The 18352-nt window shown below is 31.5% G+C and overlaps 1 protein-coding gene across 7 annotated transcripts in view; it reads right to left on the reverse strand.

Moving 5' to 3' along the window:
- Positions 1-3645: 3645 nt before the first annotated feature.
- Positions 3646-18352, reverse strand: part of LOC106069836 (polyamine-transporting ATPase 13A3-like) — a 38896-nt gene continuing 24189 nt past the window's right edge. For all 7 annotated transcript variants that reach the window (XM_056008015.1, XM_056008013.1, XM_056008014.1 and 4 more), the window contains 12 exons: positions 16585-16757; positions 16022-16212; positions 15073-15225; positions 14025-14121; positions 13412-13484; positions 12647-12797; positions 12232-12377; positions 11094-11182; positions 9990-10073; positions 7664-7807; positions 7431-7562; positions 3646-6326 (listed from right to left, as the gene is read on the reverse strand). In XM_056008015.1, the coding sequence (XP_055863990.1) occupies positions 6216-6326; positions 7431-7562; positions 7664-7807; positions 9990-10073; positions 11094-11182; positions 12232-12377; positions 12647-12797; positions 13412-13484; positions 14025-14121; positions 15073-15225; positions 16022-16212; positions 16585-16757 (1544 nt within the window). In that variant the 3' untranslated portion in view covers positions 3646-6215. The remainder of the gene's footprint in view (positions 6327-7430; positions 7563-7663; positions 7808-9989; positions 10074-11093; positions 11183-12231; positions 12378-12646; positions 12798-13411; positions 13485-14024; positions 14122-15072; positions 15226-16021; positions 16213-16584; positions 16758-18352) is intronic.

Consider the following 18352-nt stretch of genomic DNA (forward strand, 5'->3'; position numbering starts at 1 on the left):
ACACCTTATTTTTCCTCGAGGTTGTCTCCAAGGCAGCGGGGGTTTGGAGTCAGAGTACCCCTCTCCTAGATGAATTGCCTTACTAGGCTGACTAGCTCCATCTGCCCGAATTCGAAAAGGGGCTTTTAGTAGTCAGAAAAGAGAAGTAATTCATACAAATTTGGAACTGGAGCAAAAGCTATGTTACTTCCCCTGTCCATAACTGCACGAATTCAGAACTCTCAAAACTGATTCGTATATTAACATATACATAAATTACATTTAACACGTTTTTAAAAATATATTTTTCAGTTTAAAATCTTAAGTGATAACAATCAAGATGCTTTATTTGCCTTTATTGCTCCATTTTCGCCATTAAATCCTATGTGGGACTGAGAAAGTTGGACTCTATTCAGTTTGATTTTGTTATAACTACAGACCTATATAGCTCTGTCCCTGCGCTGGTAATATGGTGCGCACAAGTGAATCATATAGAACTGGGCAAGACAGCAATCTTTGTAGAAAAGAAGTTTCTTTCCACCCAAAAGTGTCAAGAAGGAAATTAAAGTCTGCTGTTCTGGAACGAGAGGAAAAAAACGACATCTGTCTAGTTACTTCGGAGTTTATTGTCGTGTACAGGAAATGTGTTTTTGGTGCTGTACAGCGTGTGCATGAAAAGTAGACAGGCAGAAGGGACAGGTGAACCTAAGAACTAGGCTCTGTGTGGAACGCTGTGGTAGAACCAACGTGGGTGGCGGAAGTGAACCTAAGAACTAGGCTCTGTGTGGAACGTTGTGGTAGAACCAACGTGGGTGGCGGAAGTGAACCCAAGGCTGAAAGTCGATGCTTTGTGTTCCATTGTGATCACCTCACCATACACGTCTTCTTTATAAGTAAACATCCGTTATCTAACCTTACCTTGCTCCTTTTTAGGGTGTTTTTTAGGACTTAATTAGTGTTCAATCAATAAAATATAATCTACAGGGCTGCCGCGAGGGTTGTGGCCGCCTGTGTGCGAAATAAAAAATGCCGCCCCCCCCTTCTTTTTTTTTTCTAGATAAAAAAAATACAAAATTACTTTAAGACTGAGCTGGACACTGTTCCAAAAGTTCCCTTTGGTTTAAATTCATTTTTTTGTAGACCATTCCATTTTTTTTCTTTCATATTCGCTCAGTTGTTGTATCCCTCAAGGCCTCGAGTATAACTAGGAATGATTGACTAAGAACAATTACGGAGATACGCACTTTCTTTGTGATCAACATTCAAAATTGATTTCGTTCTCGCTTATGCGGCAGTCTGTGTAAACATAAATTCAGATTCTTCGACCATCAAAGGGTCCATCCATGGGTCCATCCATCCATAACTATGAATAGTGTAAATGATCATGATCTATATACAATTTCTCAATAACCATGACTGTTCAACAGTGTTATGGTCTGGACGTGAATGTTATTGTACGTTAAAGCATAATCCGAAAAAAGGAGCTCGATATGTAAAAGATATTGACAATGAAACTTTTTCAACGTTCCATACACTTTCATAAAAATTATCACGTTTGTAATTTGGAGAAATGTGCATCCACAATCATCTGATATACACGGTTTCAGAGTTGCCTACAAATTTATCCAACAACTGAAGCAACTCAGCGCTGAATATTTTTCTTGAGTTTAATACAAAGTAAATAATCCAAAGTAAAAGTCATTTATACAATGACTTGAAATAAAACATAGTAAGGCAGTGTTTCTCACATTCGCGGGTAACGACTCCCTATATAGCAAAATTTTCGTTCGAGCCCCCTATAGAAGCTGAAGCTGAGAAGAGCGATGTAGGCTTCCACAATGAGGTCCGTGAGTTTTTTTTTTAAGAATGTAATAAAAAAGAAAAGAAACTTAGTCACAACTTTTAGGTTTTATTTTTCATTTACATTAATTGAACACTATGTAAAGATTCCAAAGCTACGTCACGAAAGTGCATTAAAACTTTGTTGTCTTTTCTGAAATTGTATTGTCTACATAATTTTTAAGTATTAAAAAAGTTCTTCCTTGAGATAGAATTTAAGATGCGGTAGGTTTCCGTTCAAGTCGGCAAGGGGTCTGAACATTTTTTTTGCCGCCCCCCGCACCCTGTTGTTTGTCGATTGTTGGCTTGTAGCTCCAGACAGCTTGTATAACTAAACCGATGAAGGCGGTATATATTTTTTTCGAATAAATAAACTTTAAATAACATGAACACACTTCTTTGTGGACAAAAACTCAATAGGGCCTATAACTGTTTTTATTCATGATTTAATTTGAGATGAGATCTAGATCTAATAGTCATGAAATAAACTGAGATTGAAACAAAATCTAGCTCACAACAACAATAAAGTCGATGTCTTAAGATCGTCTCACTTTTGCAATAAGTACGTTAATTTCAGCATTGTCACTGCATAACCAACGATCAATCGCTTAACCTCTTCTCACCGGGGCTTAGGAAAAACACACTCCATAACACCTCTTTTTGTCAGGACGTTACGCCCCTTTTTGTCAGGACGTTACACCCCTTTTTGTCAGGACGTTACACCCCTCCATATGAAAGGAAATAGTGCCCCCCCCCCGTGAAAATGTTTTTAAAATTTACTTTTTTAATTATCGGTAAGAGATCTAGATCTACTTACAGGGCGGGCGATTCGATTCAAAACAAATATTTCAAACAACCCGCGAAAATTCAAGGCTAGAAATGGAAAAACCCGTGGGAATCCCTCGCACGCTGCTCTATTTTATTTGTTCTAGTTTCCAAAATAATCTCTTATGTACGAATATCGTTTATATTTTCAAAGAATAATTAAAATGTATTTAGAATATTTAAGTAATTTTTTTTAAAGTAACCTTAGAATAATGATTTGGTCGCCCCCTAAAGTCGGCCACCTGCAAGCAATGCACACATTGCACAATAGGTAGCGGCGGCCCTGATTATCTATTTTTCATCTTTATGCAAGCTTTCTTGGTGCTAGATGTCCCTTTAATACTAACTTCTGCTGGCATGTTAGAAAATATAAAAAGCGATGTGGCAGACTAGGTAGTCCGTCATTTGATCAAATGTCATTCTCTCTCAGTATCATTCTCTCTCAGTATCATTCTCTCACCCAATTCTTGACATTTCTCTATTATACATGTCAGTTTAAGAATGCTATGAAGAAGGCAGAGACTTTTCACTTCTAAAGGAATGTAGGATTTCTTGTATCTTCTCATGACACTTATTAATTGAATGAGTTGATACTGGGCTGGACTCAAAGAAAACAAACTGATAAGTTTAAAGGAAATGTTAACACTATGAAGGAAAGGATCAACTTATGCAGTGGCTTCAGACTGAAAGAAATTAGAATCTTTGAGAAAGTTATGATAATACTATTACTAAATGAGTCAAGGATCTAGAAAAGGGACTATACACAATGTGACTATACACAATGTGATTTGGTTAAAATCTGACTAAGATGAACAGTAACTTAAATTGTAAAGGTAGATCACTTTCCTGGTTTAGAAATGTGTAACAAAGTGGAGATGTCCTCCTTCTGAAATATAGGGCTAAATATAATAATGGAATTTTAACTAATTCATTCAGATATTGTATTTTGTTTTGCATCTAATATTGTTATTTTAAATCAAAATACATTAATTTCAAAACAACTTTAAAACAATTTAAAAATGTTTAATTTCATGATTTGACAAAACCCACAATAAATATTTAGCACCTAAACATGGGCAAACCTATGATATATTAATTGTAACCATATTAGTTGAGACAAAAACAAGTTGAAAAGTAGGCGAAACAAATCCAAACAGCACACTTTATTATAGAGAAAAATAAAGTTGAGCTGATATTATGACTGTTCTGATCAATCTCTATGAATTCAAGAATGTAAGTTTAATCAGAATACAATTTCAAGAGAACATTCTAAAAGTCTCCATTAGGTAAAAGCAGAAAATATCATAATACTTGTACATGATGTAGTATTGTTATTATTTTTAAACTAAAAAAATATAAAAATATCTTAAGCAAATAATTAATTTTGTTTAAATGTGCATACATACAGTAGAGAGTGCAGTCTATAAACTAGGAAAAATAACATGTGAGTCACCAAAAAGGATGCAATTGTTGCATTGAAAAATAAAGAATTTTTTTTAAAAACACTAAAAGAATGACAAAGAAATTAATGGAACATTTTGTAAATGTTGATCCTCACCCAACAACATATTTTAAATTTCTATTTCACATTAAAAACAAAATTCTAAGTAAAGTACCTCTTTCAACATTTAGCAAAATAAAGTCAAATTTTAAAGACAGTTCCAGTTTTGCAAAATTTTGCATCAATGTATCATGAGTCTTAGTTGTCCCTTCAGTCATAGAACGGCCATGGCTGCTCTTGTAAAACTTGTTCATGTGACTGTAGAGCTCTTTTCTGGAAAGGAATTCCTTTTACATGTAACACTGGTAAATGTAGCATTTGCTTTGGCAGTAAATAACTATATGTTTTTATTTGACTTGCTTTTCTTCCAGATATGAGGACAATGTTTGTGTCCACTGCTTTTTTTTTTGTAACCATCTCTCTCTACATGATAGTCTAAAACTATGTCTTCCCTGTAGTCAACATCAATGTCCACTACTTTGAGGTCCTGTTTGATTACATTCACATATCAGAGGAGGGGATGACCAGTTGTGCCTATTGCCAATTGTCCATAAATATGACTTTTGGAAAATGGTCATCCTCCATTGGACATGAAGATGGATGTTGGGAAGACCTGTTTGAGCAAGTATCTCAGTGGTACATATTCTTTCTGGCCATTGATTTTCAGGATCCTCCAGAATGAATTTAATTTTTGCTCTTCATGCAAGTAATCAGCAACTCACTGCCATACAATAGTGGGCTAAAATCACATGCCTTGTAAACTTCCATTTTGGTATTAGAAGTGAGCATCATCTAGCTTGTTTTTATCAATGAGAAGGAAGGGTGGTTTTGTAATAGATGGCCCCATCACATTTGTTTTCTTTATGCTAACAGTTAGCCAATACTTTTGCTGGCCTGAAAGAAGATGGACATTTAGTAACTGACGTTCCTCCTGCGTGTGTGCCACCAATGCTGTGTCATCCATGAAAAACATATCTCTTACAAAGTTGGTTCTGATTTTAAGAATAATACTAATAATAATAATCTTTATTGTCCGTATGGAAATTTGCCTTACAATGTGTGCATTGCACCAAACAAAAAACATTATAACTATAAGAAACCAAAATGTACATTCACACCAGACTCACTCATTTTAATTTACATGTGACAAAGTTTATAACAGATTGTTCCTATTTAATGATTTGATTGCCAGGGGAACAAAAGAGTGTTTGTGTATGTTTGTCATTGCTAACAGTGTCTTGTATCTCTTTTGTGATGGTAAAATCACAAAATCCTGACACAAAGGGTGATTTTCAATTTCTAGAATCTTTTTAGCTTTCGTTTTAATATTTATATCAAACAGCTGCCCTAATGTTGTTGATTTTTGCCAATGACTTTACCAGCAGCCATTAAGATTCTATGAAGTTTATTTTTATTTTTTATGTTCAGGAACTGACTAAAGAGCACAGCTTTATAGTGTATTCACCACATTGCTTCTTACTTTTCATAACAATATAAAGGCCAGTAGTAGGCATCCTTGGGACCCCGAGATAGGATCTGTCTTTGAGATGTGGGAATAGCATACCAATCTAAGAAAAGCAACTTTCAGTTTTGAAACACTTTTTCAGCAAGGCCATAATAAAATAGAATTATGACCTCATCTGGTCTAAACTAACATAATGGACATTTGCTAGACTTGGCTGTAAACCAAGTAAATAAGTCTGTAATTAAGTAAATGAGGTCTGAATAAGATATGTGATACTCAATAAAGAAAGGAAATAGATTCTGCTGGAATTTTTATATCACTGCTAGAGCCCTCAGATAAACATCACATCAACAAGTGGACCAGCTGCTTTATTGGCTTAATCCAAAAGTGTAACAAAGGTGTTTCTGTAAGGCTTTTAAAATTAGCCACTTCAGAAATATAAAATAAAAATCTCATTGTGATTATAATAAAAGAATACAATAGGTACATATACTGTAGTGGATACCTAAATATACATTTTTATCACATGGTCAATAAATTTAAATAGATCTTTTCCTTCTAAATATCAATAGCTAAAGGAACATTCATCTCAAAGTGAAGTGCTTGTTACAAGGCTGTACTATAACCCATAGAGTCATCCATGAAGGCAGGATTATCAATTGCTGAGTTTGATCTAGAGGTAGCACCAGGACTTCCATTCAACAACATCTGAGCACTCTGAAAGATTTTTACACACAAAAACCTGAATACTTTTAGTTATTAAAAGTAACATCAAATGAAATAAATGTTCTTTTTTGTGTGTGTTTAAATAAATTTTAATACACAAGTAAAATAAATGCATTTGTCAATTTATTTTTCTGAACACGCTGCTGGTTAGCAGATGAACTTATGTCATTATTTTAAATTTTATATATAATTTCATTTAATAAAAAAAAAACAGTGAATAAGCACAAAATTAAGAAACTTTAAGAGATGTCAATATTATTTAAATTGTATTCACTAACATTCTTATATAAAAATATAAGAAATGAATAAGGTCCTCTTCAACTAATTTCTGAAAGATTAAGTCCTCAAACAATTATGTTTATTTTACTATGAATATATTATGTAATCATGTGGAAGCTGAATGTTTAACTAATATAAGATAGCACTGAGCTCACTGACCAAAGCAGGTCTTTAGTTATTTTGGCATGCTGTTTTGTAAAATTATTGTTTTATGCAGAACTTCAGGGAGATAACTATTTTATCATTGAATCACTTCTGTTTGATTACACCAGAGTATTTCATATATTCAAAAAATTTAAATTATTTGTTACTAATGTCAAGGTCAAGTTCATGAAATGAATCATTTAGCTGTATCTTTTTTTTTTTTTACATTATTTGAAACTGAGGCAGCTAATTAACATAAACCATAACATTTTAGGGATTCTGTGATAGACAGTCTAAAATCTTACTAAAGATGCACTAAGGTAAAAGTAGAGAAATAGAAATTTGGCTTCTAATTTAAGCATCAATTAGACAGAGATATGATATACTTATTCTACCTAATTAGGTTGTAGACCTAGATGTATGATGAAAATTTTTTTTTTCTTTAGCTGATAGTTAAAAAAGCATCAGAAATCAGCACAATAACTGAATTGAATGTCAAGACTGGAGCTGGACAAGCTCTGGATGAGCTCAGGGATGTATTTAATATCTGAATAAAAATATTCTAACCTTAGATAGGACTGGCACACACCATATACAGAAGCTAAGCATAGCCCACACAAATACTCAGAAGTAAATTTATTTATTTAAAAAAAACAAAAACATGTATTCTACCTCATCAGTTTGACTGATGTCATCATTAAAATCTTTGCCCAGCACATCTTCCAGGGAATTTCTCATCTCTTCCAAATTATGTGTATCTTGTTGTACATTATCTTGACGTTGAAAAATTTCTGCTAAATCAACCTTTCAGAAATAATGCAAGAAAAAATGTTACTAGATATTGACATTGGCTGAGAAAAGTATGATTTGACTTCTACTACTCAATACTTGTTTCCAAAACAAACCTGTTTGTCAGAGACTGGAGGCCAGTCAGGATCATTATCAATTTCAGATTCAATGGTATTGTAGACCAGGTTATGGGAAGGTATACAATTCTTCAGACAATTGGAAATTTTACGTCTCAATACATCATTGTCAATTATAAATTTCTGAAGCATGAAAACAAATGCATAGTTGTGTTTTGAATGTATGAATACATTTTAAATATATTAAAGTATATGTATAATTAAAAATGACATTTTTTAATATAAAAAACAAATAATTATAGAGCACTTTTTGCACAATTAAAAAAAAAATGTTCATACTCAAAAACCCTTTTTAAATTGATGGATGTAAAAACAATAAGAAAAAAATCAAGTATAACATTCTTAGTGTCTTCCACAGCAGAACTCCTACAATGTGTGGTTGACAGTAATAATGAGATTAGCAAACATTGGATTATAAAAAGTTTCTATTTAAAGATCATTTTTAAAATATATAAAGAAAATCATAATATAAATCTAATTCTTCAATATATTAAAACACTAGACATATGTTACCCGCGACCCGCGGGTCTTTATTTGCGCATTACTGTCGATATAGTCACTGAGAGTGTTTTGTAAACAATTAAACGAAATAATAATGTAATAAGTAAAGCGAATGTGTCAATGTAAAAATAGTGTGAATGAAGCTATCAAATCAAAATAGCTAATAGGCTTAATTAAATCCATTTTTTTTTCAAATTAAAACATTTGCTTGTAGGCCTACATATATTTGATTAAAATTTGAGATGAATAGACTAAATTTTGTATGTTCATGTGTATAAAGTATAAAGTAGATCTTGAGGTAAACGTAGATCTAAATCTACACTAATCTAGAGTTCTGTGCTGCGCATGCGTGACCTTTTTTCGTGAATGAATATAGGCCTATCTCAACACGGCTACGCAGCTTTAGCGAACAGCGAACGAATGTATTAAAAATGCTTTAGAAAAACAAATTTGAATGTTAATTTGATTAAAATATCAAATGAATGGACAATAATTAGTATGTTTATGTGTTAAAGCATAAAACTATCTTTGCGAAAAGAAGTTTTATCATCTTAGAGTTCAGTAAGAGTTTTAGACCTAGGCCTAGGAATAGACTCAGACCTCAGAAGAGAGATGTGTTAATGTGTAACCATTAGGTAATGTCTAATGAAATAATGTTCGCCAGGAAATCTGTAGTCACAGATATCAGGAACTAATTTATGTAAAAAATGCTTTTGGGTAATCTAGTGGATTGGATTTAGATGTATGTTAAACGTAGCTAATGATCCTTTCACGTTATTTCTCTTTCGCTACGAAAATAAAATTAGTTTTGAGAAAATGGGTTTACCCGAAGTCGATACATTCTTATCTATTAAAAACGAAAAGAGCGATAGCTTTGTTAAATGAATGGGATTATAAAGTGAACAATTAAACGAAATAATTTTTAGTACGCGATTCATGAATGAATATAGATCTAGGCCTATCTCGACTCGGCTTCGCAGCTTTCGTAAACAAATGTAGCTTTAGAAAACCAAATTTGAATGTTTATTTGATCAAAATATGAAATGAATGGACTTTAATTAATATGTTTATGTGTTAAAGTATAAAACTATCTGTGTGAAGAGAAGTTTTATCATCTTAGAGTTGAATTAGAGTTTTAGATCTAGGGATGGGATTATAAAGTAAACAATTAAACGAATTAATATTTAGTACGCGATTCATTACGGAATTGTCTAATGAAAGAATGTTCGTCAGGAAATCTGTAATCACAGATATAAGGAACTAATTAATGTAAAAAATGCTTTTGAAACACAAAATTGAAGGTTAATTTTATTATATAATGAAATCAATGGATCTTCTTTTGTCTTTTCATGTGTCAAAGTAAAAATTTATATGCGCAAAGTGTATTTCTTAAAATTAGATCTAGGTCTAAATCCTTTCTATCTTTTCTCATGTCAACATTGTAGACATGGCCTAGATCCATAAAATACTATAGCTGTAATAGAGTCGGACAACTTTTTTTTTTTTGAGGGTCTTACATTTGTTTTAGGGCTACAATACATTCACTAAGGTCTAAGTTGGTACCCAAGGAACATTCCTGCCTAGTTTTATCAAGATTGGTCAAGCGGTTTTGATGTCTATAAGTAACATACATACATACATACATACATACATACATACATACCCCTCACATTCTACTTTATAATATAGATTTTAAAGAAGGTTTTGTTTGTCTCTTAAAACATTTTAAAAAGGGTTTTGTTTTAATCAGTTTAGAAAAAAAATGCATTGTTTATGTTGGATAAAAAGTAAATAAAGAAGATACCTCAACACTGTAGGCTAGAACAAGTTGAATGAATGCAATACCAATATACATGGATCTATATTTTATGGAGGGTAAGATGGCAAGCTAAAGAAAAAAGATCATATTTTATTTTATTACTATGATATAGAAAAAGAAAATATTTGTAAAGATTCTTTACATAATCTTGATAGATGTAACATTATACATTAAACTGATTAGTTGCAAACCTACTTTTTTAAAGAGGAATTTTTCTCTCTGAGTATCAAATCCCTTTTGTAGGTAAGTGAAGATTAACCCAAAAATTTTTAATTTTGCAGAAGGATAATAAAGGATAATGAGAGATTTGATAGATATGGTACACATAACTTGTCCTGAATAATAGTCATTAAAGAATTATGAGAATATGTTGTTTTTTTAAATTGAGAATTCTCATGTAAGCAGAGACAGATGGAGGAGAAAAAACAAAATAGAGAAAGTGGACTAGCATTTTAATGCAGACTTGTTGAGAACAGCTAAGAACAATTAATAGATATGGTGAAGATATGTAAAAATGAGCTTTTCTGGCATAATTATCGGCCCTCATAATGTTAGAAAATTGAAGAATTATATGTAAGCATTTTTTAGATAATTATTAAATTTTTTTTCTTAAGAAATTTAGGAAATCTATAATTTAATTAATTCTAACCCTTTTGTTAAAGACCAGCACCACTTTCTAGCAAGTTTTAAGGAATTAGTTTTTTGTTTAAATTTAATGGGACTTCCGTGACCTATTGGTCTATTTCTTTCATCTCAAGACATTTCCAAAAGTCAGATACAACCACAGTTATCGCATTAGAATGAGATGATATATTTTTCTAATCAATTTACTTATATTAGAATGTGGTTAACACATTCCTTGCATTAAGTTCTGTTTAGGTTTTTGTTTTCATTACTTACTCATTGTGGTCATTATACTGTTCACAATGAAGAAAAACATTTAAATTATCTAGAAGAAAAAAAAACTCTTACCAAATAAATAGTTCTGATTTAAAAGGTTTTAAAATTACAGAGAAGAATTAACTTGTTGGACAAACTTAAAACCATATTCAATATATTGTTGATGCTTTGATTAAATAAAAATTATACCTGGAAATGAGATGCCAAATCTTTATCAGGATCTATTGTTAGCCACATTGTTATAGCTAAAGTAATTATAAGATTTAACACAAACCACCCTGAAAAAAAAACAACATTGTTAAGTTAGATTCGACTGTAGGATTTTGAAGCACAACCTTGGAAGTCATCAAGATTATTTTGAAAAAAGCATTCAGAATCCAACTTAAAAGTTTAAAATGTTATTTTTTCCAAAAGGTCAATTGGGCAGGCTATTTAAACTTTGTTTCTAAGACAAACAGTAACTGAGCATGACAAGTAGACAGGCAACTGACTTTGTATATGTACAGCTTAAATCTCAGGAAAATTGGAAATGTTAAAAAATTCTAAATCAATCTCTCTTCACAATTTAGACTTGATTAGGCATCTAAATAATTAACCTATTCAAATATAATGCTTCATTAGCTGACATTTTATATGATTATTTCCTGTAATGAAATAAAAAATATTTTTCTGTGACACATCATTTTTATATTTGTTGATAAAAAATGTATAAATATGATTTTTATAAAATTAACATTGAGTCAACTAAAAGAGGCTGAGAGGGGACTTTACTGATGTAGCCCAAGAAATCTGAAATGTGTTGTGACATGCAGAATTATGTTGGCATAGCAAAATACTCCTTGTATATAGGTATAAGAAAATGTTGGTGCCCCCCTCCAATAAGACAAATTTAGTGTGTGGCCAAAAAAAAATCATGTGGGCCCCAATTGGTCAAGAAAGAGCCATTTGCCCAAACACAATGAAATCTAAGCCTGCCATGGTTAGTATGTCACATAATTTGGACCACTAATAGTAATGGGCGAATGTTCATTGAACCCCTTCATACAAGGATGATATGCCACTGGCTGACACATAAGTGTGATTGGTAGAACTGAGATGACTATTGTGATAAGAAATTCAAAAAGAAGAATGTGATATTGTTTTAAATACTATGTCATCTTTGTAGAAACAGAACAGCTTAAATCTAATCAGAATTAAATGTGATGGAACATGACTTGACTATAAACTGACTGAAATTTTATATTAAGATTAGTTTGTATATACTAAATTGTAATTGGTAATTGCAAGAATGTTATTAGAAAGCTAAATAAAAACAAAAGCATCTTACAATTGGTGAAAAATGCTTTTCTATATGGATATCCTTTGGCAAAGACAATGGCAAGGATAGTGTACTGATACATTGACATGATAAATACTGCTGAATTCTCATGACTTGTGTAGTCATTTTCAAGGTTAGATCTGAATCCAATAAACCTGCAAAAAAAGGAATATGTAAATTTATGCTAGGCAATGGTATTTAAATTATCACTAATTTATTATAGCTTTAATTCATGCTATATTTAGTAATTGTTATAACAATAATGTACATACAATGGCTTTTTTACATTCATTCACCATTAAATGTATGCACAAGGAAAAGTTTATCATTATATACTTCAAAAAAAATCAATGCTTAAGAGGGATAACTCAGAATGGCTATAGTTGACATTTGAAAGCCAAATAAACAAAGAAATATAACTTACCAAGGCTGCATCTGGACATGAAAATAGACAAAGACTTGGAAAGCAGTTACAAGACACACCTGGGTGATAAGGCTCAGAATAGGACCTGGACTTATTAAGCTGATCAGTGGACGATCCACCACTAATTCTTCATAGGGTGCAGTTCTGCTAACTTGAAATCAATCAATCAATATTTAGCATCAAAATAATAGTAATGTCTGAACATGGTTTTAGTTTAATTTTCAATAATGCATATCTCTCTCTCACTCTCTCTCTCTCTCTCTCTATATATATATATATATTTAATTTGCTTTTTTGCACTTTATCTTATGTAACAGACATTTCTTTTAGAAACGTCCTTCTGATATTCAAACCTTCATGCTACTGTTTCAATAATCAGAAGTGAAAAACCTATGATCCATTTGTACACCATTGCTTATGATTTTTTTTATTTTTTTTTAACAGCCTTAAGAGTTAAAAGCCTATCAAAGGTTTAGCATTTTCTGTAACTTTATAATTGTGTCAGACTCTTTTTTACTTTCTATTCTATAATTTGATGTTTGCACTTAAAACAAACTAAATGATAATTGAAAGTATTTTCTTGTATTTTCACTAGTATAAAAGCTTAATTTTAAGACTGACTCATATTTGAAGGTGCCTATATTCTATGTTCAAGAAATATTATTAGCTAACTAAATAACATGCATTATGATTCTCTTATGTAATGTTTGATATTTCTCCTGATATGAGAAGAACTAAAGAACTCAAAATGACTGAAGTACTTACAAGTGATGCTGTAGGTAGATGTCAAGAAGATATCAGCATACAGGAACTCATCATTGCTCAGGTTACAATTTTTCTGGTTCATAAAAAGTAGAAAAATTTGGGGGCTGTTGCTTATGTTGGCTGCTTTGTTGTGAAGGATATTTTTAAATATTTCAAATAAAAAAAATATAAAAAAAGTTTTACTATTAAATAGGACCTATTTTGATCTGTTTTAATTATATTAACAAAATCTTAAGGTAATTAATAATAGAAATTCTTTTATTGTTTACACTTTTTTTTTACAACATATTTACAGTTATTAGCCAGGATTTTTTTCAAAACTAAAGAGTACTGGCTTTCTTCAGTTATGAAGCAACTATTGATCATCTTTTAGAAATGAGATAAATGCTTAGCCATTAGCTATGGTCAAAATGATATACATCAGCACCCCCTCTCCATGCAGCTGATGTATGCAAAGGAAGGGCAAGTGCAGATACAGTTTAGAAATATGGTGTGCTACAAGCTCCCTAAGGGTTGCTGGCTCCTGATTTTTCTTCTGGGCTGAATTACAAAGTCTTTCCCTTATAATGTAATGTCATGTAATGAAGTAGTTGGAAAGCCTATTAAAACTTACCCAATACAGAATGAGGACAGAAATAAACTGTGTCATACTGTAACATGCCATGTACTTGAAGACACCAAATGCTGTGACCAATGAACATCGACCTTCCCTAATGACACGAGATCAAATGTTCTAAGTTCATCAACTGTTAATGTTTGGCTTTGGCAAAATAGATTTAGATAGCAAATGATGCATTTAAGCCTTTTTCATATCATTTCAAAACATATCTAGCGTTTGTGACTCTAGGGTGTCATCAACTCTTTACTTCTCTTAACCAGCACCACTTTCATAACATGTGACACTAGTAAAGTGGCTATGGTAAAGTGACTATGGTAAAGTGATTATGGTAAACAGGTAAAGTGACACTGGTAAAGTGATATTTAATCATTAGCAGATGAAGGCCTTTGGGGCAGAAAATTGTTTATAAGTCTAACTTTTTGAGTTTTATAGACAATCAAAAAAAACTAATTATAATGTGTTAATTGAAACTTTAAATGATTAATGGATATCTAATTTATAATGTTTAAATCCACCCTTAGAATATCTACTGGAAATAAAAAACTAATGGGTAATCAAAATTAGTCAAAGTTTATCATAAAGGTGAAGTGTTACTATCTTTCTTTACAATGAATGCTACTCCTTTGCATTATAAAATGGTAATAAATATTTGAAAGAATGAGTTGCTTCAAATTTAGTTTGTTTATTGGAATTATTATTTTAGGGTTCTTTGTAATATCTGGATTTTCAGTGCCTATCTAAAGGCCTTAGAACATTTTACTGAATTGCAATACCATCTTAATTATCAGTATATCAGTAGATGTGATATGTTGCTTCTACTTTTGCAGTTAATTGTAACACATCAGTCTTTATGACTTTTTACAATCAGAGATTTAAACACATATGAGGTTTAAAAAAGATGTTACATAAGTCTATACTGACAACACAAAGTTAAAAACACATTGCATTACAGAAATAGTTCAATCTGATGTTAATACTTGAATCATTAAGAACACTTTCAATGTTCTGGGGTAAAAGGGAAGACTGCTGAGTAAACACTTACTTAATGACAGTAGGAACACATTCAATGTTTGGAGTCTTTGAAGTGAAAGGGGAAGCTACTGATGCTTCAGCTTCAGATAAAGATATTCCCATGTGAGCAGTCTTAAGTGCACCACAGTCATTGGCCCCATCTCCACACATACCAACTGAGTAGCTGTAATAGAGAATTTAATTTTTATTTTTAGAAACTAATTAACCATAAAGTATGTGTATGTGTGAAAACTAGGTTCCAAAAGAAATAAAACAAACAAGGATGCAGACAAAAGGTCAAGTATGAAGTTAATAAAGATATTTAAAAAATATTGCTGCAGGAAACCTTGCAGAACCAAATGAAAATGAAAGCCTAAATCAGTTACGTCTGGACTGAAAGTTCATTTGTATTTTCAATGTTTTAGAATCTTGCTGCAATAATGAAATGCCAAAAATAGAAAATTCATTATTTCAAACATATTCCTATAAAAAGAGAAGAAAGTTTCCTTTCCCTGCCTTATTACCTGCTTTGTTCTCTCTGTCAGGTTTAAAATTTTGTGAAACCAGTCCCACCTGCTATCCATTTTCATAGAATCGTTTGGTTTTTATTTCTTATCACAAACAATAATCAAAAATATTTGGACTGAGGAGTTCTGGTTATTAGCTTACTTTGTGTTCATCTTTTCAGTGTTTCTGCAGCTGCCAAAGACTTGCTAACCAAATGTCCTATTTTTTTAATAATTTTATTATTATATATCATTAGATTGAAATAATAAATAAACACCTTAGTATAAATCATGAATTCATATTACAAGAAAAAAATTCAAAAGATAATTTCAATTGTTCTATCATTTGCATCAGTCCAAATTTATCTGGACAGAATATGATGTTGCACCCTGGAAGACCTTAATAAATTTTCTAGACAATTTAAAAAAGAATAATAAATTATTTTATAAGGGCATAGTTTTCAAAAGCCATACCCTATATCTTGTAGAACTTCTACAAGTTGACCTTTCTGGTCCGGTCCCATACGAGCAAACACAGTACCCTTGACTGCTATCTTTCTTAGAATGTCTGGACAGTATTTACGTAGTACAGCCCATGTCTTTCCTGTGACAGCAAAATGAAAACGTGGGTTGTCTAGATCTATATGAATCTTCTTTTGATCTTCCTGGAAAATTAATGGATAAAAATTAAAATTGGTTAACATTTAATATTTTCATGTAAATTAAAGTTTTAATGGCTAAATGCAGAGATGGGTTTGCAAGTGTGGATTGAAGCAAAATAAAATTACTAACCAATTCTAACCTTTAGCCTAATATACAATGATGACTCTATATGACACTATAGATTTGCAAAGGATATAAAAACTATTTTTAAAGATAGATACAATATTTAATATGATATGGGAAAAAATCATTATAGTTGTATAGTTATACAAATATAAAATATTTATTTTTATGAAGTGATCAAGATTTTAAAACCTTTCTTTTGGAGCCTTTTCCCTTTTAGTTTGTCATAAAATCTAAATAAAAATAGTCACCAGTGTAAATGCTTCATCCACTTTTGTATTCTTGTCATCTGCATAAACAAAATCAAAGGTGACATCTGAGTGATCTACATCAGGAGGGTAGGCTTGTACCAAGATGATTCTGTCACTTTTTTCCACCATATTGCATTCTCTGGCAACACTTAGTGCAGTCAACATGTTGTCTCCTAGATAGGAAAATGACACTGTTAGACATTAATTCTGATCAACAAAGTTTCTTTTGTGCATCGTATGAGAGAAAGAAAACAAACCCTTCACTACAATGCTATATCACTTTATCACTAACTAACTAAATCAATCTGGACATGGGAGCGTACTTTTTTTTTTTTAAATCTTTTTTTTTGTTACATGTTTTTTTTCTCTTGTACATACCCACAGTGTCTGCATACACAGCACTCATTTCAGTGAAATGTATATATTCAGTATGTTTATGTATGTATAAAAAATAATTGTTTAAATGCATTTCATAGATTTAAAAAAATCATTGTTTTTACCAAATACTGTGCTGTATTTGAATGCCCCTTCCTAATGCACCTTAGGCAGACCATCCTACCATTACAACCCAACATATTTCATAAGATAAGACATAACAACCACTCTTTATGGTAGTGCTGAAGAAAACAGCATACTATTTTTTCTTTGGCCCAGTCTTCAAAAGGGCTTTCAGCTCAGCAGCAAAAGGCTGGCTAGAAGAATAGCAGATGTTTACATTCTAATCAAATAAGTATTTAGAATTCAAACAGTAGACTGTTTTTATATGCTTTTGAATTTTTTTTTAAAAAAATTCCTTTTCAATACCTGTAGTCCTACTACACAGGTACAGCTAGAATTGGTAGAATAATGGAAACAGTTAATAAACAACATTGTTTTATTAACAGAAAAAATTGATTACATTACAGGACAGAACAGTAGTCCAGAATGTCAAGTCACTCAGAATATGAAATTTTTTTATACAATGAAAATAAATGGTTAGTCATCTAGCCTCTCAAAAGTTTGAGTACAGAGATGTCGTTAACTGATGACTGCCTGTATAACACTTATTAAACCTAACAATACAAATATGTTGATTGGGTTATACTGAAACATTCAACATTTTTTTCTAGATGATTTGTACTTTGCCTACCAAGAAGAAACAAATAAACAAAAGTATTTTTGAACAGGTAAATGAATAAGTCAGAAGATATTTTTTTACATAGCCATCTAATTATTTTAGAAGGCTCTCAAAATCTAACATTAATTTAAGATTATATCAATACAATGTGTGAGAAGAACAGGCAATAGCACATTTCCTAATACACACACTTCCCAACACTTTAACAATGCTGCAGAGATGCAGTAGCCAATACAAAACCCGAAAGAAAAATATTACTCTGGAATAAATGTAACCTAACACAACTACACCAAGCTGCATTAAACTTTCAACAAACATTCTTATTAGAAAAATACATTAACCAACCAGTCGATGACCTCTGGAATTTCATTAAAAACCATCTTAAAAGCATTATAGAAAACCATATACAAACTAAATACACATCAAACAAAATAAATAAATGCTGGTTTAATAATAGACTAAAGAAGCTTTGTAAACAGAAGGAAAACCTATATAGAAAATTTAAAGAAACCAAGGCCGAAAGAGTTTACAAAAAGTATATAAAAATTAAACACCTAACCCAAAAAGTAAGCAGACAGTTGCAGAGTGAATACATAAACAATTTAATATCTAAAGATAACAACAAAATCCTATGGTCATACATTATGTCTA

The sequence above is a fragment of the Biomphalaria glabrata genome, chromosome 13 (genome assembly GCF_947242115.1).
Source record: "Biomphalaria glabrata chromosome 13, xgBioGlab47.1, whole genome shotgun sequence".
Classification (NCBI taxonomy): domain Eukaryota; kingdom Metazoa; phylum Mollusca; class Gastropoda; family Planorbidae; genus Biomphalaria; species Biomphalaria glabrata.